Raw genomic sequence first — 27,375 nt, 5'->3', positions numbered from 1 at the left:
GGCGCGGGCAGAACCCTCCCGCTCCCTGCGCGGCCCCGGGGCTGCGTCCGCGGCGGGCGGAGGCGATGCCGGCGGCGGGCTCGGAGGGGGAGGAGGGTCCGGCGGGGGAGCAGCCCGGCCCCGGCGCCCCCAAGCTCTGCGGGTACCTGCAGAAGCTGTCGGGCAAGGGGCCCCTGCGCGGCTTCCGCAGCCGCTGGTTCGTGTTCGACCCCCGCCGCTGCTACCTCTACTACTTCAAGGGGCCGCAGGATCCGCTGCCCCTGGGGCACCTGGACATCGCCTCCGCCTGCTTCAGCTACCACCAGCCCGAGGCCGGCGCGGCCGCCGCGGGGGACGAGCCCGCCGCCTTCGAGGTGCACAGCCCCGGCGGCGCCGTCGCCGTGCTCAAGGTAGGCCCGGGGCGGGCGGGACCTGTCCCCATCCCCAGCGCCGGTTCTGTCGGGGTCCCGTTCCCATCCCCGCTGCTGTCCGTGCCCTCCGCGCCGGGCGCCACCCGCCGCCCGCTGTACCGCCCCGGCCGGCGGGGCTGCTCCGCCGCGGCTGAGCGCTTGTGCAAGAGGGAAGGTGCTGTTTCGCAAACGCCGCGGAGATCGGCACTGCCGGGCTGTCCCCAGCCTTAGCTGCGCCTTTCTCCTTCACGATTTCGTGTTTGCGGTGCTCTTCTGAGGGGGAGGAAATGCTTCTACTGAGCAGGGGCTGAGTGGGTTCTGTGGAATCGTCGGGGCAGAAGAAAGATTTCCGAAGAAATCCGGTGGGTTGTGGTTTTGGAAGTTGAGAGGGAGTGGTCGGGTTGAAGTTTTGGGGTGTTTATTTTGAAAAGATGATGCGTGGCAGGAGTCTGCGTCTAGGCTGCTTTGGGAGGAAGGAAGAGGAGGGAGAATTGTTTCCTGATAGTAGCAGAGGCTGCTTATCGCATTGTCTGTTCAAGGACTCCGATTGTCATAGGACGAGAGGTAAATGTTTGGATTGTTTTGCATAGCTTTCTTCTGTTGTCATGCCTAGGGGAAAAAAAAACAAACAAGGAAACCATTTTCACTCAGTAAAGAAGAAATAAATTTTTCTGAGTATCCATTATTTTTGATTTTTGTTAAGGCACGTGTCCCTCAAGGAGCGTTTCTTCTTCATAGAATGTAACTTTTCATGTGAACTGTGTACTTTCTGAGCAACATGCTAGTATTAGAACATAATCCATTAACTGTCAAACAGTAGAACTTACACCTTACTCAACAGTGTAATATCATTGGAGATTTGAGCAATGATAATACATGCTGGGATTGTGGAGCATGACTGTATCAGGCTCTTCAGCATTCTGTTTTGATAAGCATGAATGTCAAAATACAGATTCATTAACATGCTTTACTAGAGAATAAGGAACTTTATTCAACCAGAAAATCAATTCAGTAATAATTTAAACTGTATTTTCTGAAGTAAAAGCAGTGTAATCAGTAGGTTTGTATGCAATCATGTGTAAAACCTACCTTTGCAGAGCTGTAAAAGATTTTACTGCTCTCAATGAATCTGCCTTTGTAGCCCAAGTGTTTGTGTTATGGACATTAAAACTGCAGGCTTGGCATAAGCTTTGATTTTTTATAGTTTGAGGGTGTATTGTTTGTTTTGATTAGCATCTAGTGATTTGTGATTTTTATGTGGAAATCTTCAGAAAATTTTTGTTTGAGGATGCTTTTTGCATAGGAGGTCTTTTATTGAGAAACACGGGATTTGTGATTAGGACTGCAGTGTGAAATGCCATCTGCCAGTTGTCTAATAAATACTTGGTCTGACAGGCAATACTTTGGCAGCAGTCTTGGGTGTCTTCTGCAGTCATGAAAACACAAATCATACTCAGCACTGATGCACAAATGCAAGACATGGGGGGGTTGCTTTTTCATATTTTTATTCGTACCTTTTAGTCTGTCATGTTACTACTCCATCCATATTTTATGTATTAATTTTTCTTCTGGTGCTCTTTAGGGAAGAACTTGCATAGATTGGAGCTTTCTTGTTTCCCTTACAGGGATTGAGAAATGGTTAACTTAAGAAAGTCAAATTAATTTCTGCAGTTAGCAGAAAAAAGTAATTTGGTGTTGTGTACTTCACGTGTTGCGATGCCCTAACGCGGCCAAGTTATTGTCCATAAAAATGTTATTACCTTATAGGTGTTTAGTAAGTAAGGAGTTAATGAAAATCTTGAGGAATATTGCAGGACCAGCTGACCTTTTGTGGCCATGTCTTTGACCAAGGAATAAGGCTTTTGCAGCTGAAATTAATTTTCTTCTGTCCAACACGATAGTCCTTTAAGGTCTTTGAAAACATCGTTCAGCTAGCTTAGGTATATGTAGAAGTACAAATTAATTCAAGATGGTAAATGAAATAAAGCAAACAACCCAACCCCTCTCCTTCCCCCCATAATCCAGCCCCTGTTGAAAACAAATGTGATTTAATCCGTCAAGAGAACATTACACACAGAGCACGAGGAATAAAATCAAGTCAAATATATTCTTCAGCCTGTAACTCACATGCTTTGTTTTCCTCAATTTGCTGCTTGTTCAAAATTTCCACATCTTGTGATTTGGCCTTTCCTATTCAGTGTTATAGACTGAGAAGAGCAATAAAAAATAAGCCACTGGAATTCCAGATGGAAACAATGGTGGTATTGAGGAATGCATTATTTCTTATGATGCCTCAGTTTTTTGTTAATGTAAGGATTCCGTCATCTGCGTTGCTCAGCCTTTTGTCAGGTAATGAGAGCTCAGAACTCTGTGATGTACTCAAGCTTTGTTCCTCAGATAATAATTTGGGGAAAAATATACTGCAACCTTTGCAGCTAATGAAGCAAATTATTCGTATTTTAGAGATGTAGATAACCAATCTGCCACTTACATGATTGTGGGTTTTCTGTACATTTCCAACAGGTAGAATACAGCAGAAGAAGCTAAGTGTGTGTAAAAACCTTTTCAATTTAAATATATATAACTTATACCGTCCCTTTAGGCAAAGGAGCACAGAAAATTGTGTACTTTATGGATTATGGATGAATTATATTTGAGAATATTTTCATGGGAAGGCATGCAAATACTGATCCTGCAAATACTTGCCATAACACAAAATGCTGGTAATACAATTGAGTGAACATTGTCTGTGTTTGCACACCAAGGCCTTGCATTAAAAGGGGGAAATAATTAATATTATGAATATATATAAACGAACAAAGGCATCATCTCTGTTATTTTTCAAGCAGTATCTTGTAGTAACACATTTTGCTTGCTTCAGAAACAAAGCAACTCTGGCCAGTAATACTGAACTGTGTGTCTGGTCACTTATGTGTGGGTAACGTCTCTCTGAACAGCGGTGAGTTGGGAGGGCAACAGAAATTGCACAGACTTGTGAAAGAAAAAAAAAATCTGGGCTATTGGCCAAGTGTAAACATTCCAGACGCTGCAGATTTTGGAACCCAGATGCTTGAAAGTATTGGACACCAAACTTGCTGAACTGAGAGTGCTTAGGAGTGGTTACTGTAATTTGTCAGTGATCTTGAAGGATGCGGCAGTGACTAGTGATGGGGGTTGAGCTTGAGCAGTTTTGCTGCCTGTCTGACACCACTGGGGCCTAACAGAGCACAGGAGGGAGCTCAGCAGTGAGGGTGGTTTGTTGTGTGAGCTGATGCTTTTGCTTGAAACTTTGCTGGTTAGTGGTTGCAATGCTTTAATTAAAATTTGGGCTGCCCTCCAGACAGAGCCATCTGGCTCCAGATTTGCTGTTTGAGCATTGCAGGAGTAGTAGATCTTAAGAAATGCAAACTTTCTGGTGATGTTCCCTTTTACAAAGTAGCTTGAGGGAGAGTTTGTCTGTGTTCAGATATGTAGCAAGAATTTTCATGAGATTTCTCAAAGTGTGAGGTCTGCTTGTTGCATTTCTTTGGACTCTTCCTTAAAGTGTTTAAAGTTGGTGTACATGTTCCACCAGTGGGTCCAGGTAGAGGATGCCAGTGCATGGATGTTTTCCTCAAATAATTCTGTTTGTATTTGTTGTGTGAGCATCAGAAGGTGACAGTTCTACATCACTCTTAGTGGAAGAATATAGGGGAATATTTTAAATTAAATTATAGTAATTTTCCATTATTTAAATTGAAAACTACATGGTGCTGTATGGCTCTTCACTTAAGAGTGTCTTTTACTCCTACTGTTGCCTGTAAGTTTGCAGCAGTACACTTACAGTAGTTCCTTATTTCACACCAGTTTGGGTGACATTCATTGTAGTTTTTCTTCTCACAGAAATGCATCCATTAAAACGTGGCTGTGTGGCTCTGCAGTAAAAAAGCACCTTAACAATACTTTAGTACCAATAAGGATTTTTTGTGAGATTGATTAGTGCTCTGCCTAATTAAATGTTCTGACTCTCATGCTGAACAGTAGCCAAATACTCGGAAAAGTCATGAGAAATGGGGCAAGCATGGAAGTGTTTCTTTCTTTGACACATAAAGTGAATTTAAATACATGTCTCCAAATTTGTGCTCTTTATGATTAGGGGAAGAGGAAGACTTAAACATTCTATGTGTAGTTCTTGGTTCTGTTTTGTTTTATTTTTTAAAAACATTCAAACAACAGCTTCAAAGACTAATTTTGTTTAAACTAAACTAATTTTAATGGAGATTTTCAGAATACTATTTTAATTGTAAATAACTGAGATGCCTATAATAAACTCAGCAAAAACTGTTCAAAGGGAGTGGAAGACTCCACAAGAGGAGGGACCATGTTGGGAGGAAAGGAAAGCAAGGTAACAGGCAGGAGCCAGCAGGACAGTATTTATTAATTCTTGGGAAAATTAAAGTAGGGGAGCGAGGAGCTTGTACTGCTTTGCCTTGCCACTTTCTGCTGAGCAATGGGAGCTGCTGCCTGGCACTGTGTAGAACAACATCACCTGTGAACTGAAGGTGTGTTAATGCAGCTCAGTAGAGAACAGGGGCAGCTGGGAATTGAAAAGCAGCAACACGGAGCAACTCCAATAAAATCCATTCACGGTTCTCTGAAGGTGATTGAGGAGAGAATAATGGGACTAATTGTGAGAGAGGTTCATTAAGTTCAAGAAGTCATGGGCAGAAGTTAATTGTAGGCATAACTAAGATTGACTGCACAGGTGGATTGCCTCATTAGCTGTGTTGTGGTAGAAAAGAGAACCACTTAAGTACTGCATCCTGTCTTAGTGGAAGCTCTTTGAATTCTTGGTGGTTTTCTGCTGGAGCACAGTAAAACATTGCTTTACATTGCCTGTGTGCAAGTGTATCCTAAGGAAGTGTAAACTCTCAAATTTACCTCAAGTGAAGACTTGCCACTGGCTGAAGCTCCAAAGGAAATACAGGAATAGGAGGGGAGATGTTTACTTCTGGCAAGAAGAGACTGTAGTCTGTAGACTTAAAATCCTGCTGCTGTGGTGGTCATTCCCAAAGTGCCTGAGCTGGCTGTGGGGATTGGCATTTTCCAGTGTCCAGTTCTTTGACACTTCAAAACTATTCTTTTCCCTAGGGCTTTTTTGTTTATGACGGATATGGTTTTCTGTGGTTTCCTGTGAGCAAGAAAGAAAGACTATATGAAGCTGATTTCCATTTCAGATTAGAAGCATCTTGGTTTCATATCTTTCTTACCAACTGAATCTGCAGTGTCCTTATGTATCACTGGTTTGTTTCACTGCTTGATTTATGAATGTTCATTTGATTTAAGTATCTTGTATCCTACCATGTGCATGATGTACTGAGAGGAGCTGCAGCAGCAGCTTCAGGAGTAACTGAGGTTTTCTGCCTAATCTCCTTGCATGGTGCTTTGGAGCTATTTGCTGTGGGATGCCATAGATGTTAAAGCTCATAGAGGTACAAAAAGCAAAATGATAAAATAAAAATCTGTCTCTCATATTGTAAACTGAGATTGCAAATTGCTGAGCCAGAGAGAGCACCCTGGGGAAGCATCAGTTCTTGTTTGCTGTGCTGTTTGGGCTTTGTCTTGTCATTAGCTGCTGTCAGGGCCAAACTATAATGGCCAATGAATCTTCAATTTAACTAGGCCAAAAGTATTATCATGTGAAAAATGAAGACAGTTCTGTGCCATTGCTGTGCTTCATGCAGCACTTACTGTATTTCTTTTGTAAGGAAATGTGTGTTTGTTGCTTTTCATTCTTTTGCAGCTGCGCCTTTCACAGATACCCTCTAAACCTGTATAAGATAAACAGAACAAGAAGCTATTTTAAATTGTCTTTAAAGGGTAAACATAATAATTGTCTCATAGATAATGCCACCAAGCACTTGGAAGAAGGTAGGAGAAAGGTTGGCTAAAAGATAAGCACTCTATGTGCTTAGAAGCCAAAGGAGCTGGAGGAGTATCCTCTCACCAGTGTTAACTTCTTGTTCCTGAACAGTCCATGTTTCCAGGTCAGGTGCTTGTCCTGGGCTGGCAGCTGAGGATGTGTGTTGGAATAACAGTAACTTTTCCATGGGAGCACCTGCAGTGTCAGATACCTTTACTTGTCTCTTCTTGGTGTTTGTATATTGTCATTTGGTATACTGTGATTCAAGATGTGTTTGGATTCTTCCTCACTTACTGCTCACTCACATTAATGATTGTAGGCTTGTAGATTAAACATTAGTGTTAGTATTTAAAACACAAACCAAAAACCTATTTTTCTATAGAAGCTAGTTAGGTGTGGGATTGTCAGGAGATACAGCATGTAGATTTAGTCATTAAAATAAGAGGGATTGCAATGCATTATTCATTTATTGGTTTCTGCTGGTAAGAAAGCAAGTTAATAGAAAATGGGAGTCTTCCTGAACGTGTATGGGATTTTTTTCCATTATATAGATTTGTAGTTATATGTTCAAATACTGCTTTGTGCGTAAAATATAAGATGCTGCTGCTGCATTTTCTAATGTTTGAATGTAAAACTGAAGGAAAAGAATGCATGAGACTACTTCCAATGGAAAATTCTGGCATGAGAATCAGGGATGTGCATGTGAGCGCAAGATGCACCTGGTGCATTGGTGCTTATTTCTTTTAAATCATACTGATTTTGAGTGATGATACCTTGGTGATGTGCTAATTATCCAGGTTGGGTTTATTACTGCACTTGGAATTGCTGTGTTCATGTACCAAGGACATGCAGAGATCTCATCAGCGTTGTGGTTCTGTGTCCTGTAGGCTGCAACTCGTCAGGACATGACCTATTGGCTGCAGGAGCTGCAGCAGAAGAGGTGGGAATATTGCAACAACCTCGACGCAGCAAAAAGGGACAGCCGGACTTCCCCTACACCAAGTGACTTTTCCAAAGGTCTTGTTGCCAAAGACAACCCTGGTATGTTGGGAATTTGAGTGGAAACAGAAGGTGTGGCTCTCTTCAGTGTCATTAATACAAGACCTTGCACTGGGGTAGAGAACAGTCTTAGAGAGCTTTCTTCACATCTGTTTATCAAGTAACTCTATGTAAACTTTGCATATGCTACAATTATTTAAAAAAAACATAATTTTATATGCGATTTAATATCTTTTACAAAATCTGTTTATTTCTTGAAAACTGATTTTTAGAAAGGAAGTAAAAGGGAGTAGTCTTATGAGTAGGTTTCATGAAGTACAGCTTAGATTAGGTAAGTTATCTTTTAGTGGTTACAATGTCTTAGAAGGTTAGTGTGGAAAGTATCCTGAGATGTAAACTCCATTTTTTAATGGGAACAGGTGTATTTTGCATTCCGAATGACCATACTTTGTTCCTGAAAAAGTAAATCTGACTGTGATAATGCCATGCCTTTCAAAACTGGAAGACAGTTTGCACTGATATTACATAAGTGCGATTTGGTCTCTTTAATACCTTTAGAAAAGGAAAATGTAATTTTAGACTACTGTTAGAGTAGTACAGAGTTACTCTGCATTGTTTACTACATTGCGTAGGCACTCGTGGATTTTTTTATTCCTGAGTCCTTACAGAAATGGATTTATTGCTGATTTCTGTTATCCATAAATAAGATCGAGTAAAATCCAGTTCTTTGCCAAGTTAGGCATTAGTAAGGCTCTGTTGGATTTCAGCAGAGTCTTGAGGTCAGCCATGTTTCACCAACAGATGTCACATTTGGTTGGTGTCGCTTTGCTCCCGCTGTAGACCCAGCCGTGCTGAGCTGTTGTTGTTACACCTGCTCCCTCCCCCGGTTCAGGTCCTGCTGCTGTGTTGTGCTCTAACCCAGTCTGCTGCTCACCTGTGAGAGAATGTGCTGCTTGTGGCTGCTTGCTCAACACAGCTGGCCTCACATGTGTTTGCTGGGGGCTCAGCTGAGCCTTCAGCCACTGCAGGCAGTGCCTGCTGAGAGCAGAGCCCAGCTCCTCCCTTGAGCTTGTGCAGGGCTGGCCCTGCTGAGTGCTGATGCAAGGTCTGCAGCCAGCAGTGATCAGCCTTTCCTCCAGGTTAGTTTTTGGCCAGTGTGGTTTCCAGAACTGGTTTACTGTAGGGATATGTGTGTGCCAGGGTTAGCCCAAGAGAATTGTTGGCTATGCCAGGTGGGAGGGTTTGAGACCACCTTTCTGGCAGCAGCCAGTCTGCGTAGCAGCTTGTCAAACCATATGCTCAGAGCACATGTATTGGTGGGCAAAAATCTGAGTGTTGGAAATGGGAACAGGCTTTGGCTCTTTCTGCCTTCAGCCTTTTATTCTCTGCTGCATAATCTCCCTTTTCTCCTTGTGTTTAACTGAGCCTGTGCTGAGTCGGTTGAGTTCAAATATTAGCCAGAAAGGAGAACTTTTTTTTCATTTCTGCTGGATTAATGAGTGGAATATGTTTCTTGTGCAATCAGGTGACTTGCACAGCTGGTGCACAGGAGGGAACAAGGCACAGTGGCTAAATACAGGAAGGCAGAGTAAAGCAGTAGGCAGGCCTGCACTCTTGGCAGAGGAGTGTTGGATCACATCAACTCTAATATGTAACTTGGCCACAAAATCTGTTCGTTCTTGTTTGTGCTGCTTCCCTCAGAGCTTGGGTACACTGTGAAATGAGCCTGCTGTCACTGCAGCCTGTGCAGGTGCTGTTCCCTCACGCCTGTTTTGCATCACATCCAGTCATTTAATCACTGATCTGGTGTTTTCCTTTCCTGTAACTCATTGGGGACTTTATGGATGAGCAAGCAGAACTTCTTTGTGTGATTTCTTTTTTAAATTTAAACTGTTATTGTTATGATATCCAGGACAAGGAATGTCAACATAAAATGCATAGGCTGAGTAGGCCCATCCCTTTCAGGGGCAGCCTGCAGTTAAATTGCGTTATGTAGAACTTGGAGCGGCATCTAGACTATCTCATTTTCTAGGACAAATCACACTGATGACTCTTAGCATCAACTGAAGTATTTAAGTAGGGATTTATTTTGGGGAAAATGCAAACAGACAGTGTGATTGATGGTTGTTGCTTCTTTTCAACCAAGTACTCCAAGAGTTTCCTCTGGAGTTAGGAGATTCTGTAAGGCTCTGATTTCATATTGGTGGCTAAGATATGTGTCTTGTGGCTTTTTTCTCTTTTTTTTGAACAAGTGAATGTGCATGCAGTGCTCTGTATTGGAGCATAGAAGTTGCTTTGCTAGTGCTTGAGTACAGATGCTATCACTAATGTTTTAAATGGGGAAGTAGTCTGTCTTCAGTCCAAACCCAGAATTGCATACTGTAGCCTTGCATGTTCTGTCTTCCCCCCCCATCCTTTTCCCCTCCCAGTTCAGAAATCTGGACTAACTGGAACAAACATGAACCTAAGGTGCTCCTTTGTGGATGAGCCTTGAAAGGTTTTAAGAACATTCAACAGAGTGAAAAATACTGGGGGGGGTTGGTTTTGGCTTTTTGTTGGTGGTTTGGGTTTTTTTGGGGTTGGTTTTTTTTTAATTATTATTTCGTAGTTAAAACCTACTTATTATCTTTCCTCTTCATTAGACAGTAAATATGATCCCAAGTTTAGTTTTATCTAAGCCGTTTTAGCTGAACTGTGTTCAGTTCAAAGAGCCACAACCCAAAAGAACTTGGAATTCCCTTTGGCTGATAAGGTCCTGAAGCATCTGTTCATAAAAATCAAGGCAGTGTAGCTTGTACCTCTGTTTGAAACATGACCTGATACATTTCTCTGTCAGATACCATTTTCCAAGGGTTTGAGGGATTTGTAGTGTCAGTGATCTTTCATACTTCATACGCTTTATCACAGAATGTTCTTTCTACTTCTAATGTTTCATACTGGATAAAAGGAACCTTGTGCTGAGTAATTGCAGGGTGCAACTTGCTTAAAGATGGTCTTGCTGCTGGTGCCAAACCATTGCCAGAGCAAAGGCTGAAAGACTCACTCAGATAAAAGAGGGTGTCATAATTTCCTAGGGTTTTATTTAAGTCAGAGTAAATCCAATATATTACTTTCTAATATAAATGCTGAATCAAGTCTGATAGTGTTGTCAAAAAGCCTTTAATCCACTTCAGTATTTTGTGAATTATATTGAGAGGAATCTGAAAATTGTGTTTGGGCTTCTTTAACTTGCTTTTTCGGAGTGTTTGTAGAAGGCTGGAAGCCACTTTATGCTCCTCTATAATGGCTTTGCTCTTCATAGTACATTCTGTGTTCTGGATTTTTTATTTCCTCTGCCTGCTGGAGGGAGAAAGCAGCTATCCAGGCTAATAGAGACACTGGGGTTCTGTGTTTGACAGTGTAGTGTGTTGGAGACCTGGCTGGCTTGTTGGGATCAGCTCGGACATGGTCAGCTGTGGCTCAGGGCTGGTGCAGGTTCCTGGCTGGTTCTTGGCTGGTTCCTGCAGAGCCATTCAGAGCCTGTGGGCATTTGCTGGGCTGTGCAGGGCTGTGCTGCAGCTCAAGTGCACAGGAGAGCTGGGAGGGGATGGATTGAGGAGTAACTGCATTCAGCTTCACCAGAGCTGTTCAATCCTCCCTGCTGCAGTGCTCTCTGATGTGTCTGCAGAGCCTGTGCCAGCCCTCTTGGCTCTGGCAACACCCAGCCTGGGTTGGTGCACAACTGCCTCAGGGCTGTGAAGCTCATTGACTTGCAGCAGCACTGTCACTTTTAGGATTAATAACCTACAGGATGAAGCACACCCTGAAAGCTATGTCAGTGTTTTTGAGACACTGCTCTGGACTTAGTTCTGATAAACATGAGCTTATTTTACAGGGGGTTTTGTAGGTTAATATAATGAATCCACCTTAATTTTTATGGCTTTATAGCTGCTTAAGCTAGGTGAATCAACATTGGCTAATTTGTGAATCACTCATGAAATAATGCTTCTTGATCATCACATAAGTCCTGTCTGATATCAAAAGTAGGTGGTTGCATTGAGATCTCACTGAGAAGTTTGCTATTTTTAAGGTTCGTTTGAACAGAATGTTTTATAAAGTTATGTTGCATTTTAAAATAAAACCTGAACTACATCACTAGCAGACTTAGCATTGTATGACTTTACATAGCCACTGTTCTTTTACTTATTGAAGGTTTTGTTTATTTTTGTTTTTCTCTTTTTCTCTCTCTTTTTTTTTCCTCTTTTAATATAGATTTGAGTACCCTGAGTCAAAATGCTTCAGCAGAGAGAGCTAGAAATATTCTAGCTGTGGAGACTTCTCCTACAGACCTGGTAGGGGAACAAGCAGCTTCCCAGCCTGCACCAGTCCAAGCAAGTGCCATCAATTTCTCACTTAAACAATGGAGTACTGAAATCAAGTAAGTTGGGAAGCTGGGAGAAAGAGTTAGCATGAGATTAGAAGTTGCTGGCTGAGAGGTTTTCCTACTTTGGTGTATGGTCCTTGGAGCTTTTTAGAAGGGTGGGAGGTGATGGGGTGGATCAGTACATTGGTCTGTATCTCTTCAAGTAAATTCTTCTTTCTCTTTACTGTTTGAAGAGTGCAAGGGAGCATCATTGTGTAGCATCACTGATAGCTGAAAGAGAGATCTGATTCTTGTTCAGCACTTGTAGTGATGGCTTTGCTCTCTGAACCCCAGCAGGGAGTTGTATTCTCAGCCACTGCTGCTTTTTCATGGAGCTGCCTATTGCTAGCATTGTAGTAGTCTTCATATTCAGTGCATAGAAACTATTTTTAGTGATGAAAATCAAGCCAATATAAATCCTTCTCTTTTGTTTTCTTCTTAAAATAAATGAAAGCATGCGGCACAGATTTGAAGTCGATGTAGTTTGAATTCCTGAGCAAAAACGTGGCAGACCCCTTCAGAACAGCATCAAAGCCCCCCACTTGCAATGAATTTACTCTTTAGTACTAATTGCTTTAAGGAAAGCAGTCCCATTGGTTTTCAGCTCTCCTGGTGGGTTTCTTTCTAAATGATTTTGTGCTTTGCTTTGCCCACATGGATGGATTTTCCACTTCTACTTAAAGCACATTACAGTGCTAGTGCAGAGCAGTTCACAAAGCAGAGCTGTAGCTTTGGTTAACCAGACCACTTCCTTCTTGAGCTGGGCAGAAAATGTTTGTTTTCATCAGAAGTGCCAAGTTAAAAAGATCCCTTCTAAACCTTTCTTGTTTAGCACAGATCTGAGAGATTACCAAGTGGTGTTGGTTTTACTCTTTTTTTCTGGCTGTGTTCTTGTTTTGGTTTTTTGGTTTTTTGGTTTTTTGGGTTTTTTCCCCAGTGTTGTGGTTGATTGTTTTCCTCCCTTCTCCAGCAGTTCTGTGCCATTTGGGGCAGGGGGTGATCTGACAGCCTTTGGAATATGTGTGCTCTATCCAATGTGTTAACCTGATTGTGACTATGCCCCAGTGTAAGAGGATGGATCAAGGTGTTCCTGAAACTACAGAGTTTCATCTCTTGCTGCAAGCACATTTTGTCTTGTTTTTATTAATTTGCATTGAGGTGTAGAAAGTCTCAGTCAAAGCCTTGTCCTTCCCCCTGAACGCATTTATGGTGTGTCTGACAGAGAAACTACTGATATAATAGCTGTATTTGCATCCTAGGTAGCACTTGTGATTTAATAATGGGGAAAAAAGAAAGAAACATCTTGGTGTTAAACAGTGTATATATTTGCAGTAATTAAAGTTGAAATATGCTTTTCCACTTTTTAAAATACATTTTCAAATACTGTTCAATATATACAGACATTTAGGCTTGAATGTTCTAATTTTCATGCTCTCAGCTATTACGCAGAATATAGACTTGGAAACATACTGAATTATAGTAACCTCTAGTTATATAACCATAAAGTAAGACTTAAACCCCAAACATTTAAAAATAGATAAACATTAGATCATGTGATTGGCTCTTGCATAGCTTGTCTGATTGTACTTAGGAAAATAAATACTGTTTCCAAATTTTTCTAATCTTTTCATCTTACTTTAATTTAATAGAAAGCAATGAAGCAGTGCTGCTTGAGTCCCCAAAACACACCTGTGCAAAAGCTTTACCAAATTCAGCATCAGCTATGATTTTTCATTGGCCTAACAGCAGTTTTTTAAAGCAGCTTTTCTGGAAGTCACTTAACTTCTTTGTGGTTTTTTCAAGCTTTGGCAGGTGGTGTTCAGGCAGACTTTAAATGCTGAGGTTAACTGAGTGCAGAACAGGCAGTTGTGGAGCTGCCTGGTAAGAGCTCAAGCCACTATTTGGAGGAGAGATGTAGAGATGCCAGGGGACACTTACTGATATTGGGTGCCCTAGGAAATGTATCCATCATCACCCAGTGTGGTCTGCTTAAATACCCTGGAAGGTCTGAACAAAGAAATGAGGCTTCTTGCCCCCAACAGGAATTTCGATTTTTTTTCTGGAAGAAAATTAAATCTGTAGCATAACTGAGTCTTTGCCAAGTTTGTAAATTGATTGCTGAAATAGTTTTATTAATAACCATTAGGATTATTTTTAAATTGTAAATATTTATCAGTTAATCAGATTATAAAAATTGTCTACTGCTTATTGATTAGCTCAGAGTTCATGTTGATCAGATGTTAAATCTCTTGTGAAACTGAAAGACTGACTTGGATCATCAAATGAAAGTGTAATATGGGTTATTTTCTGCATAAGATTTGAAGAGAGATGTGGTTGATTGAGTGAAAGCATCTTTGTGAGCTTGCACAGACTGTGTGAAATGCTGAGATACTAAGTATATTTCAAGTTTTATACCTATAATATTAAACTAGTTCATATGGGTTGATTTAGAATCTTCTTGTGTAGTAGAACAAAGGCTTTACCAGACTGAGCTATGTTAATACTCATGGACATAGAGTAGACATTTCTGATTGCATGATGGTTGTGGGGGAAGCTGGGTAAGGTAATCTCATCCTGCTGGGAAATGTATTGTTCTTCCATAGAATTATCTGGCTGGAATTCAGAGGATGCCCCTGAAATGTTCTTGCAGATAATTGGCCATGTTCCACCTTAGAAAAGAAAAACTGCTAAGGACTCTGTCATCAGCGTTTCAGCTGCAGCAGGTCTCTTGGATGATCCCAAGTTTTCCATTAATCCCAAATATGGAACTATGACATGTGTTTTGACTGCATGCTGTTCAGTTTAATGCTTGGCAGTTATCCTAAAATTCTAAGCTACAATAACTTATCAATAAAGATGTGCTGCTTGTAAATCCTAACTTTGTTTTGTACTTGCCTGCTGCAAAAACAAGGCTAAAACAGGGTGATACAAAAGACCATGGCATTAAAGCAAAATAGTTCTTCTGTTATTGGAATTTAGCACTGTTGACAGCAAGAGATGTTTGGTGGTGTATTCTGTATTTTCTTTGAGCTTTTGTTTGGTATTGGTTTTGTCTGTGTTTTTAGTTTATTTTTAGTTTGCACTGTTTGAACTGTGAAGAGCCCCTTACAAAAAGAATGCAGAATGAAGAAATCTTTGTCACTTTTTCCTGCTGTCTTTTTCACAGAAATTCCATGTCCTCCTTAAGAAAAGGAAATAACGAAAATCGCAAGAGCGTATTTTATACCACTGAGGAGTGGGAACTGCTGGATCCAACCCCAAAAGACTTGGAAGACTCAATGGCTCTGGAAGAAAAGAGGAAACATCTGCCAGAAGGAAGTAAAGGTAAAGTGGAGGAAGGAAGGGGAGCATATGCTTTACCTTGTTTGTTACGGTGTACTGTGTTAGGTCTGTCTCTAGGAAATAAGTGGAAGCTTATCTTTTCTTCACAAACCACATCCAGAGTTCTGTAAATTACTTTTAAAATATTAATTCCTTATGATGTGTTTGGGGTCCCCTGCCATTCAAATACAAGAGAATAAAGACAAAGCCTTGTTATCCACTGTTTCTGGTTTCCTGGGCATGTTACTAGTTCTGGTTTTGTTGCTTGAGTTAGAGAGTAACAAGGTGAAGGGAAGTGCTGAGGTTTATAATTACTCACTGGAGCAAAATTGCCTTTAGACTCTATGTATGTACCTGTTATATTGGCTTGCCTCTGAAATGGGGAAGAAGCAGGGATGCACATGAAGCAGTTCATTTGTGTATTGTAACTGGTTCTCAGATTGACCAGTGTCTGGAATAACCTTGTCAAGATGTTTTTGCATCTCTTTAGGTGACATCCAAGTGATTTAATCTGTTAGAAAACGTCCTGTACATGGAGGTAAAGCCTTATACTGAATGCCTCTTACAGGAGCAATGAGCTGGGATATCAGAGATGGTTTTGCTCTGATTATTTGAAGCACAGTTTACTTTGCTGTAGTTAGGGATACCTTTTATTTTCTGTAATGAGTTGTAAAATTGTCTTTGTTACTTATATGAAGAGTGTTAATTTATGAGACAAGTCTTTTATCTGGGAGGGGAGAAGACTTTGAGGTTTTTTTTCCCACCAGAGGAAACAACTTGGAAAATGAGGCATGTTTGACACTATTGTATTGGGTGGTTTAAAAGCTGCTCAAAGTCTATGTTAATGAGTATATTTTTTAAGGAAATTTGAATGCTTTGAAATGCCTTTTTACTAAGTGAACCGAACTAGAAGAAATTGTTTTATGCAGGACTGACTAGTTCAGCTTTTCCATTTGATTTTGGCCGCATTCCACACAAAGCAAGGCGCCCCTTGAAAGATATGATTGGATCGAGCAAAAACCGGAACAGCAGCGACTCTTCCCCGACAGAGTGGTGTTCTGGCAATGGGAACAGACTAGTCTCTGAACTGCAGCTCAAGTATCAAAGCCAGCAGGAAGAGCTGGAGAAGCTAAAGAAAGATCTCTTGAGCCAAAAGGTAATTAGGCCTTCAGGCAAAGTGCACAAAAACAAATGGGTCTGGCAGGTGATTGTGAGTTTAACCTTTCTGACCATCTCACTGCCTTAAGACTTGGTTGGTTGTTATAAAATTATGGTTCTAAACAAACCTTTGTGTACAAAAAATTGTGAAACAAGAAGGACCATCTTTTACATCTGTTGAAGATTATATTTCTGAATAAAGCTTCCATTTGCACAGTGTTCATTAACTTGATTTATCTGTCTTCCTTATTCTCTGAAGTTAACTTGTTCAGTGTTTGCTGGGATCCTAGTTAATAGTCACAGCTTCATTTTCCATAGGTACATACAACATCTGAGGAACTTCTTCTTTCAGGTTCTCTTTGTTTGTCTTTTGATTCTTTCAGTGCTAGTGCAGTGGGTGGGGAATAGACCTGGCTTCTTTCTCTCATCAGGAGGGGTTTTGTAAAAGATAGGCCTAACCATAATGTGTACATATAGTACTGCACTCACCTAGTGTTTGTGCTTGTATGCCCTCATAACTCTAATTTATTCAATACTTTGGTTTTAGCTAAAAGAATTTCTACTCATTTTAAGAAGAAAAATATTTTAGATCTTACATGGAGCTGCTACTTCTGCTATTTGTATTTTCCTTTGTATGAGGTGATCAAAGGGAATCCAAAGAAGGAATGTCTGAGCCTCATATTTATACTCAATTTTAGGCATTATCTTTCGTAGGAGTACATTTGAGCCAGCTAGTGTGAGAAATCTCATTGGTCTAATGCAACACTGTATCCACAGCTGCTTCTGTTTTAATAAGAAGAAAAATGGTGTCTTAGGTAGTCATTTCTGTAGCAAGATTTTCTAAACAGGTCTTCAAGGACTTCCTTTTTGGCAAAGCAGCATTTGCTTTTTTCCTCCCTTTATTTTCTCTGCATCTGTTAGAGAAGAGAGCTCTTAGTTACCTTTGTTTTTTCCGTTCTGTAATGTTTTCCTGTTAACTTTTTGGGCTTAAGCCTCTTCCTGTTCATCTTACAGCAGGGCTGCTTGCAAGCAAGGCTTTTCTCACCTTCCAAGTAACTGCTGGGCCTGAGCTATCCACTACTTTTCCTTAACCTGTTGTAGCCTTTCTAGGCAGGATCCTTAGCTCAGTGAAAGACACTGAAGCCGTCTGTGTAGGCCAGTCACTGTAAGGTGTTGGCCTGCTCATCGTGTCATAGAGTGTTGCCTTTTTTCTTTAAAACACCAGCAGGATGTCTCAACCCATTCCAAAACTTTCTTTTGCCTAGTGTTAGATTTCTAAGCTGTGAAATTGAGAAATGTAAAATTTCATTGGGTTTTTTTGCTATTGTTTTTAATTCTCAGGAGCTTGTTCGACTTCTGCAGCAAACGGTTCGATCTTCCCAATATGATAAATATTTTGCAAGCCGCCTTTGTGAGGGGGTTCCCAAAGATACATTAGAGCTGTTGCACCAAAAAGATGACCAGATTTTGGGCCTCAACAACCAGCTGGAAAAGTTAAATCTGGAAAAAGATAGTCTCCAGCAGGAAGTCAAGAATCTGAAATGTAAAGTTGGAGAGCTCAATGAACGGCTGGGAATGTTGATGGAAACTATTCAAGCTAAAGATGAAGTGATCATGAAACTCTCTCATCAACTCAGTGAATCTGAGGACAGCACATCCTCTCAAAGTGGAGCAATAAATTCCCCCACTGCCACCTGTACTAATAAGGAACTACAGGAATTGGACAGACTAAAAGTAAGAGCATTGTCTCTGTCTTGATGCATAGGGGAGTCCCTTCTCCCAGTAGAAGTACCTTTTAGTCTGCTGTGCTGTTTGAGATCACTGCAGCAGTTCTCCAGGACACTCATCAGCAGAGGCTTTCTCTGCTTGGAACCTCCACTTTGAGCTGTTATGTGGCAATCTAACCAGAACTTCCTTCTTTTGGGCCATCTAAAGTGCAGGGTCTTGTACTTTCACTAAATTAATCATTGGTGTGGAGGAGATGGAAATAATTTGTGAAATAATCAAAGGAGCAGGAAGGAGGAAGGGTAACAGCAAAGTTTAAGCATGGAGGAAAACAAACAGAAAGCATGTGTTTTTCTTTTTTAAAATTTTAAATATCGAAAGTGAGTCAACAAAGAATATGTGGAAAAGGGAAGCTCTGAGGAGACAAAAAGGAGGGAGGAATATGAGAACCTGTTTTACTAATGCTGCTACAGCTCTTACTAATGCTTTACTTTTATTCTTAAACATACCTCTGTGAATGTGTCACAAGTTCTTAATGAAGTCACTGAAGTTATTCAGTTTGCTGTAAACAGGCTTTCTTGCCTTTGGATAAATGTTGTATTTCAAATTGATTAACATTCCAAGGAATTTGGAATATAAATAAGTAGTTTAAAATATTCGTAAACATACATCATTTTCTTTCCTATATGTGAACCTGGTATGTTTTGAAAAATAAAGTTGAAACTAGAAATCAGTGGTCTTGTCAAGAAGCAGGCAGAGCTTGTAGATGCTGTGGGGTGTGAGAGTACTGTGGCTGCTGGGAGGTACCAACCTCATTGCACAAGCTCAGGTTTCAGAGGCAGGATTTGTAGCCAGGATCTGAGTGGATTAGGCAGGGAAGCTCATTGCTGAGGATTTATATTTCAGTGTGGAGCACACATGAGAGTTGTACTTTTAGTGAGGACTGCTGGGGATAATGAAAACCCAAGGGACATTTGTGCTCCCTTTTGAGTGTGCTGTGACCTCTGTGGTGGTTCAGCCTGCACATGCCTGTCCCCCTCCCTGCCTGTCCCCTGCCAGCAGCCAGGTGCCTTCTGTGGGCAGTGGAGCACTGTGCTCATATTTGGCATGTGTGTTTCATTTACATGAGGTCCAAAAGTAAAATTTTATTTTAGCCTGATACTTTTTAATTATAAGCCCTATTAGTAGCTGTTGTTTCTATGCTCTAAGGTGATCTCTGTCTGACAGGCATAATCCACTTCATCTTTTTTTATCAACAGGACAATCTTCAGGGTTATAAGACGCAGAATAAATTTTTAAATAAGGAGATTTTGGAACTTTCTGCTCTACGAAGAAATGCAGAAGCAAGAGAGAGAGAATGGCAGGCAAAGGTCAGCATGTTCTCACTTAGCAATGTCTAAAGCAGTTTTCCACATTTTGGCTGTATTCTCCCAGGAAATGGAACAACTTAAGTGTATTAAATGTGATAGCTTAAAAAATAATATGCCCTCTCAGTCCTTACAGAGCAATCTTTCTGAATGGATTCTTGAAAGAAGTAATTGCTTTTAAAATTGTGTGACCCAGTGGAACGTTTTGGTTTATGAACACAGGCATATATATTCCTGAAAACATTGTTTCCTCAGAACTGAGGCTGTAATGATTTTTTTTAAGTGTCAGTGACAGGATGTGTAAGGATTTGATAGGTCTGTGAGTAGAGCTTTCTCCTGAGCTCAAAGGACTATGGTATGGTGAATGTTATTTGGGAGTTTCTGTCTAGGTGAATTTGAGCGTAGAGATGTTGCAGGTAAATAATGATTTCCAGTGCTTGGGGCTGAGGAAAATGCACACATCTGTAGCTAAGGCAAGATACTTGTAGCTGTAGGTTTGGTAGGGCTTGCTTTTGGTTTTTTGGAAGTGATGCACTCAGTGGCCAGGCTTGAATGCTGTATTTTTGGCACAGAGGTGTGTGTTTACAATTCCTATGTGCTATTACCTAACTTACATGCCACTTGAGTTGTTCTTGTTCAAACATGCTCAGACTAAAGCTGCTACAACTCAACCATTTTGTTCTTTTAAGGTATTTAATACGATGTAGTAATAATTAAGCTTTGCTCAGATTTTCCATATGCAAAAATACAGGTGGTGGAAAACATCTGGTTTACTATGCTGCCTTGTGTTTCCTGGTGTTACAAAAATGGGAAGGTTAAGCTGGCTGTTCTTGACCTAGAGGTTTCTAAGCAGCATAAACTGAGGGAATAACATTGAGCCAGATCTTAAAAGAAATGTAGTACAAAGTAGGTGTCTGAAGACTTATCTAATATATTGTTTTCTGCAGTATACCAGCTTGGAAGCCAAACTCTGCCAGATAGAAAGTAAATACTTGATTTTGCTTCAAGAAATGAAAACTCCTGTCTGTTCTGAGGATCAGAGTCCTGCTCGTGAGGTCATCACACAGTTACTGGAAGATGCCTTGAAAGCAGAACCTAGTGAACAACCAGAACAAGCATTTTTCAAGCCACACCTGGTCAGGTCAGAAAAATGTTTAATAATGGTTAAAACCTAAGCACTGTTGAGAGTGGGTTTGAAGTAACTTTATGGTGGGAACTTGACAGCTTCAGGGCTACTGAAAAAATTTTTCAAGGCTTTTTTCTTTTCTTCCTTTCTATTTCAGTGAGTATGATATATATGGTTTTCAGACAGTCCCAGAGGATGATGAGGAGGAGAAGCTAGTAGCAAAATCACGAGCTTTGGACTTGAGATCACTTTCACTCAGTGAAAATCGAGAGATCTCCGCAGGAGTGAAATGGGAAAACTATCTGGCAAGCACAATGAATAGAGAGATGATGCGCTGTGTGGAACTGAAGAACCTTATTCGCTCTGGAATTCCACATGAACATCGTTCCAAGATGTGGAAATGGTGTGTCAATCTCCATGTTAAAAAATTCAAGGACAGTGCTGTTCCTGGGTACTTCCAAACCTTGCTTCAAAAAGCTCTGGAAAAACCAAATCCTGCATCTAAACAGATTGAGTTGGATCTCTTGAGGACTTTGCCAAACAACAAACATTACTCCTCCCCAACATCAGAAGGGATCCAGAAGCTGCGAAATGTCCTGCTGGCGTTTTCCTGGAGAAATCCTGATATAGGATATTGCCAAGGGCTCAACAGGTAAGATTTTGCTAAAGTTGGGTAATAATTATGCAGTGAAACCCTTAATGAGCCTTTCAAATCACACATACAGCAATGTGGTTTTGAACAGCAGTTTGCCTTATGGGTTGTATGCTTAGAATTTATAATAAACAAATAACTATCACTTTTTTTAAACCAATGAAAAAAGCAGATGACGTGGATAATGAATTTTGTAAAACCAACTTGGCAACAGAACTGTAACTGGAATTCACCCATAAGAAATGGGCTACTTGCATGTCATTTTACGTTGACCTCATGTCAGTTGTAGGGGATTGTGTTGCTTTTTTGTGCAAGAATTTGTTAGGTTTTTCCTTTTTTAAAACAAGCAGAAATAAAGGCTTGAAAGCTTTTTTTGTATTGTTAAGGCCTCAAATTCCAGCATTTCTCTCCTAGTCTTCAATCAGAATTGTGGAATTTAAAGAGGATTCCTGTGTTACAGCATTAAGAAAAATGCTGATTCACTGCAATTGGCCTTTGCCAGAATAGCTTTGCTACTTGGAAATCTGTAGTAAAAGAAGGTGTTATGTCAAGCAGGTGTGTTAGTCTAATACCCTGCCTCATCCCCATGGTGCAACACTTCAGATGTCCATTTGTGCACTATTTTATGTACTAGAATAGGCTTTTGAACTTAGGACATCTTTGTCATTTGAAATTGCACTGAAGAAGTAGTAGCATAGAGGCAGTGAGTAATGTAGTAGAGGTAGTGAGGTGGTGGTGGTAGCAGTAGTAGTAATGTGGAAAGCTCTACCTGACACCCTGTGCAGAATTAGCATCTTCTTTCTAAACTAGAGACTCTGTGTTTAGAGAGCTCTTAAAACTGGCAACACCAACCAAGAAATTCTTAAAGCAGGCTTTTGCCTTTATCTGTTTTCTTATTTAGCTGAATAAAAATACTTGGTGTGGTTGAGAAGGCATGTCTTTGCCCCATCTGAAACTTCATTAACAGTTTTGCTGTTTGTGAGTGCTCTTCTGTTCATTCATTTATTTCTGCTGAAGAGAAACAAATACTTTACTGTAATGGTTCTTAATATAGTTTGTGGTACTATAATAATCTTTTCTCCAAATAAACACTGTTTTCAGGTTGGTAGCAATTGCACTTCTGTACTTGGAACAGGAAGATGCTTTTTGGTGTCTAGTAACAATAGTGGAAGTTTTCATGCCTCGTGATTATTATACTAAGACACTGCTGGGATCCCAGGTATGTGCTCTGCCAGGATAAAGCCTGGTGCTGTGAACTGCAGCCAGTCAATGGTTTTTCTCTGCTACTGTCTGATAAGGCTTTTTGGGAGGGGGATGGGAGTGGAGTTGGCAGGGGTGAGTTCCAGGCAGCAGGGCCCTTGTTTGGACAAGGACTCTAACACTGGCATAGTTGTTCAGTGTCCTGCTTGGAGCTGCAGTCTTTAACCCCCCTTCTCATTATTAGCTTCACAACATTGAGGTGTTTTAAATTTCTTTCCTCACTTTTGGGGGCATTATGGTGCTGGGCTCTGTGGGAGGGCTGGGGTGAGAATGCATTTGCAGTGCTGTGGGCAGCAGCCACTGGGGCATTCCTGCTTCCAAGTGATGCTCTGGTACAGCCTGCCCCCTCCAGCCAAGTGTTTCCCCAGCATGGACTCTGCTCCTGTGCTCCTGCACCAGTGCAGCACTGGTGAGCTGTAGGAGGAACACCAGCTGTGTGTGAGGAGCCCTGTGAGACCAGGGGTGGGCTGAGAAGCAGACAAGGATGATGTGCAGTGGGGTGGCCATGTGTGCTTCGGGTGGATCTAGCTTGGGAGTGTCAGCTAGACAGTGCTGGGTTTCCTGGTTGGCTCTGGAAGAACTTGCACTTGCAGATTGGTAAAAGGCCTGCTTTGAATGATGTGCTGGAAAATGGGAACAATAACACCCTCTTTGTTGTCTGTTTAGGTTGATCAGCGAGTGTTTAAGGATTTAATGAGCGAGAAGCTTCCACGACTGCATGCTCATTTTGAGCAATATAAAGTTGATTATACTCTTATCACTTTCAACTGGTTTCTTGTGGTGTTTGTTGACAGCGTGGTTAGCGACATCCTTTTCAAAATCTGGGATTCCTTCCTCTATGAGGGACCAAAGGTGAACTGAATGGACCAAATTTGTTCATTTGTTACCTGATAACAAAGCACTGTGGTGTTATTGAATACAGCATTGGAGAAAGGTTGTTTTGCCAAACTCCTGTCAGTTAAAATCACTGGTAGGAAAAAAACAAGGGAGGAAATGTGCATAAATAACCATTCAAAACATTTTCCATTTTATCTGTGTTCTGCAAGTTAAGAGCTTGAGTTACATGGAAGAATTTTAAATGCAAGTATTTTCCTTTCACGACCCACCTTTTTTTTCCCCTTAGAAAAACAATGGTATAGGCAGTGCTGTTTACTCCTATGTGCAGCTGTCAATCAGTTCTGACTAATTATATCAAGATGAGAGCTACTCTTACCAAGAAGAGAGCTTAAAGTGAAGGAGTTAGAAGTATTGAAAAGATGTAAAAATTAGTTGTAACCAAATGCTAATGTTTAGCTTGTCTCTGCAGCAAATATTTGTTTTATCTCTCCAAGCTTGTAAAGAACAAGTGACAAACAGCGCCTCTTGGGGCTCTTATCTCATAAAATTAAGCGAGGGGTGTGAAAGAGTTGGTACCTGTTGAACTGCAGTGAAATAAAATCAGTACAGGAAAAAAAGATCATGCACTAAAGTAGGTGCTGTAGGCAGCTGGAGAGAACCTGTGAGCTATAAAATAAGATGACAAAAACTGTGTGAAGCTGGATTTCTTGTTGGCCTTGGCTGGGCATTCATTCAGATCAGTTAAGCCTTGTTGTTTTGTGAGTGCAGCCAGGTACAGATTGAAAAAGTTCAGAACTTACTGAAACCTTTTTGGAATGAAGGAAAATAATACCTTTTCCAGCTCATTCCAATGTTGGTGGATAAACTGGTATCAGAAATTCCTTCAGCATCAGTCTCTGAACGTGTTGGGAAAATTCAAGGCATTGGAAAACAGCCTGCTTAAAAATCAAAATTTAAATTTAGCTGTGAAGTAACTTAATGCATTCAATAGGCCCAGCAGTCTTTGTGCTACAACTGAATTTGGAATTAAAAATGTAAAAAAATTTTGAATGCTACAAACTCAGTCTCCTGTTTTGGATAGATCTGCAGAACACCTTGCCTTGATTACAGCCCACAGCAGAAGTATTTGGCAGCTTTTGGAAGTGGGGGCTGGGGTGGGCAAGGGAGATGTGATTAGAGAGCTCAAGTGCAGCCTGTGCAAGGGTAATGTTTTTCTTGGAGTTTATAAAGATGATAATGGGAATCATTGCATTCTCTGTACTTAGAAAGTACTAAATATTGGGTGTATTTTTGTCAGGTAATATTCCGATTTGCCCTGGCACTTTTTAAATACAAAGAAGAGGAGATCTTAAAGCTGCAAGATTCGATGTCCATTTTCAAGTACCTTCGCTATTTCACACGCACCATCCTTGATGCCAGGTGGGTAACTCAGCCTGGGGTGGCATTGAAGGACTTGTGGGGGGCCATGGGGGATGTCTGTCTTGTGGCTTTGGTTTTCTTTTCATCTAGATCCTAAGTCAGATATAAAGCAACTATAGATACAACCAACTGCTAGGATTTGTCTTGAGCACTTTGTCTGTAGCAGAGACAAATCAGAAAAGATGAAGGCTTATAGTAATTTTAGGTATGAAAGAGATTACCTTGTTTAGCTGTTGTATCATGGCAGCAACACATCAGTATTTCAGCCATTAGTAAAGTTTCCCTCTGCACTGCAGATGTAACTTGTTAGTAAAATGTTTTGTGATAAATAAAACACATCCTGTCTCAAGCATTAAAAATGTGAGCCTTGTCCCCTGAGGCTTAGATCTATTATACATGGTTAATGCACAGGCTGCTGCCACATTGCTCCAGCTGACTTTAAGATATACTTGGAAGCAGAGAATAAATACAAATTAGATACTCTTCTGGCCTTCAGTTCTTGTGTAGGATTTACAGTTTGTAAATCAGGGTCTTGTGTTTTTTAGGTTCCTGGTTTCACAACTGTAGAGGAGCAGATTAATCTGAAAAAGTCATATTGGGATTGGTTTAATTGCTGAAAATGTTTTGTACATCTTTTGAAGCTCACTGATTTTCAATTTAGTGCAAAATGGTATATTGAAATCTGAAATGTTTTTTACTGTAATAAATTTTGCATAAATTTAGCCTTATACTTTGACTCCTGCTGCAAGAGCTATTTATTATTTTTACTTCTTGTGTTTCAGTTTTGACTGGAGAAGGGTTAAAACTGAATAATCTTGTCCTTGAAAGGGATTGCTGGCGTTGATGCAGAGAGAAAAAGAAATTTTTGTTCTTACCTAATTTAAACAAAATTTTGATATTTAATCGGAGGTGATGATTTGACATGCCATTCCTTTTCCACTTATGGAAATGATGTCTTGATTCTCCTTTTTAAACTTTCTAGTTCTGAAATAACCTATTTTAAAGATTTCTAGTATTGCTGAAAGAGATCTCATTTTGGTGTTAACAAAATGAACTAATTAGGGATCATTGGGAGATGGGGAGTTCAAGTAAGGACAGAATTCAGTACATCAAAGATATTTGCAATACAAATACGCTCTGCAGTGGTCTGTAAGTCTCTGCTTTTTGGGATTTTAAAAGTGGAAGTAATGGTGTAGTGCCATCTAGGGAATATGGATGTGCCTGCTAGGACTGACAAGACAGCATTCAAACTGCCTGGTTTCTTATTCTGCCATGTTTGTACAAGTTTTACAGCATCAACATTTGAGCAGTACAAAAGCATGTAGAATGAGGTCTTTCCTGATGTAGACAAAAAATCATCTAGTTGTGGAGGAAAAATTCAGAAATATTTATTTTTATAGAATGGATGTTCTGAATGGGTTAAAAATCATTCTGCACAGAGTTTCTAAGTTCCAGCTCTGTAGTTAGAGATGTCTTACAGATGTGCATGATTATATTCTAGTTACAGGATGTCATAGTTGGATTTTTCTGCAGATCTATAGCATGTCATGCACAGGTGGAGAAGCTGTTGGAATATATTCTGTGTAGAAATAGCAGGAAATCATTCCTTGATCACTCAAAAATACAAACCTAGCCTTAAATAAACTGTCCAAAAACGTTTTCTTAATATTTATTTCTGATAATTCAAATAGAATAAATTAAATATTACAGTTCCCCTTTTTTTCCTTAGTAAACAATGAGATATTTTTGGGTGTAGATCAGCAATAATGATGCAGTTAACTCTTTTTGGACTGATTAGGCAGACCAGTTGCTGTATTTGCTGCTACTGAAGGATGGTATGAGGCAGCCTGACTGTGGTGCTTTGCTGTGTGCCCTGGCAAGTTTGGCTTGACACTGTCCCAGAGATCTCTGTGCTCCTGCCAGCAGAATCCCAGAGCATTGTCACTGTGTTGGAAATTTTGGCTTGTCCACGTTCTGTATTATCCTTGTCTGCATTTATGTTATCCTAGGCTTTACCTGGTCTCTTCATTGTCCGGTTATCTTGGTTAACTGGAGAGCTGACTATTTTGGGATTGAAGGAGCTTCTGTGGGTTCTCTGGAGGAAGTTATCCAATCTGTAATGGGTAACTGGATGTACCAAATATTCAGTGTAGCCAAGCAAGCTCTGATTACCCAAGCTTATGTCTTCTGCTCAGTGTTGTCAAGGCTATGATCCCTGTAGCATTATATTGAGTTTGCAGGTAGCTTTGGGAACTCTTGAGCATTTAATAACACTTACCACTTGAAATAACCTTAAACCTGAGTGCTTTTTAGAAATTTCTTGCAATATTGGTAACATCTGAGACCTGTCAAGGGTGAAAGAGACGAGAGATATCTGACATACGATAAAAGTCAATATGGATGAAGTATAAAACTGATTTGAAACCCCACCAAATATAAATGATTGTCTTCTAACGTTGTGTAATCCTACAGGAAACTGACTGCTATTGCTTTTGGAGACCTGAACCCTTTTCCCTTACGCCAGATCAGGAACCGCAGGACTTATCACCTGGAGAAAGTGCGCCTGGAACTGACAGAGCTGGAAGCCATTCGCGAGGATTTCCTGCGCGAACGAGAGACCTGTGTAGAAAAAAGAGACCTTATTAGTGATGATGAGGAGGATAGCTGAAACTGCTTAATATAAACTGTTCTTTGGGATCCTGACCAAAGTGAGTTAACCTCCAAAACACTTTATTAATCCTGTCAAACAGAATGTAAACTAGTTGCTTTTGGAAATATGCAGGACAGATTTCCAAATCCCAGCACTTTCAGAATTACC

General features: G+C 40.6%; 1 protein-coding gene across 4 annotated transcripts; it reads left to right on the top strand.

Moving 5' to 3' along the window:
* On the top strand, positions 1–27,225 carry TBC1D2B (TBC1 domain family member 2B). 4 transcript variants are annotated; one of them, XM_085070898.1, is made up of 13 exons: positions 1–389; positions 7,179–7,332; positions 11,542–11,707; positions 14,859–15,016; positions 15,994–16,169; positions 17,513–17,905; positions 19,156–19,266; positions 20,211–20,404; positions 20,547–21,041; positions 22,143–22,260; positions 22,968–23,153; positions 24,436–24,557; positions 27,030–27,225. In XM_085070898.1, exons 1-13 carry the CDS (start codon positions 66–68, stop codon positions 27,223–27,225), a joined length of 2,793 nt encoding a protein of 930 aa, XP_084927024.1. In that variant the 5' UTR covers positions 1–65. The 4 variants fall into 4 exon arrangements, with proteins under 4 accessions (XP_084927024.1, XP_084927023.1, XP_084927026.1 ...); XM_085070897.1 differs by having other exon boundaries at positions 2–389; positions 15,943–16,169; XM_085070900.1 differs by lacking the exon at positions 1–389 and adding an exon at positions 561–751 and having other exon boundaries at positions 15,943–16,169.
* The last annotated feature ends 150 nt before the right edge of the window (positions 27,226–27,375 follow it).

Source organism: Lichenostomus cassidix, chromosome 10 (assembly GCF_008360975.1).
Source record: "Lichenostomus cassidix isolate B80296 chromosome 10, HeHo_3.0, whole genome shotgun sequence".
Lineage (NCBI taxonomy): Eukaryota > Metazoa > Chordata > Aves > Passeriformes > Meliphagidae > Lichenostomus > Lichenostomus cassidix.
Note: the sequence above shows the minus strand (reverse complement) of the source record. Positions and strands in the feature narration are given on the sequence as shown.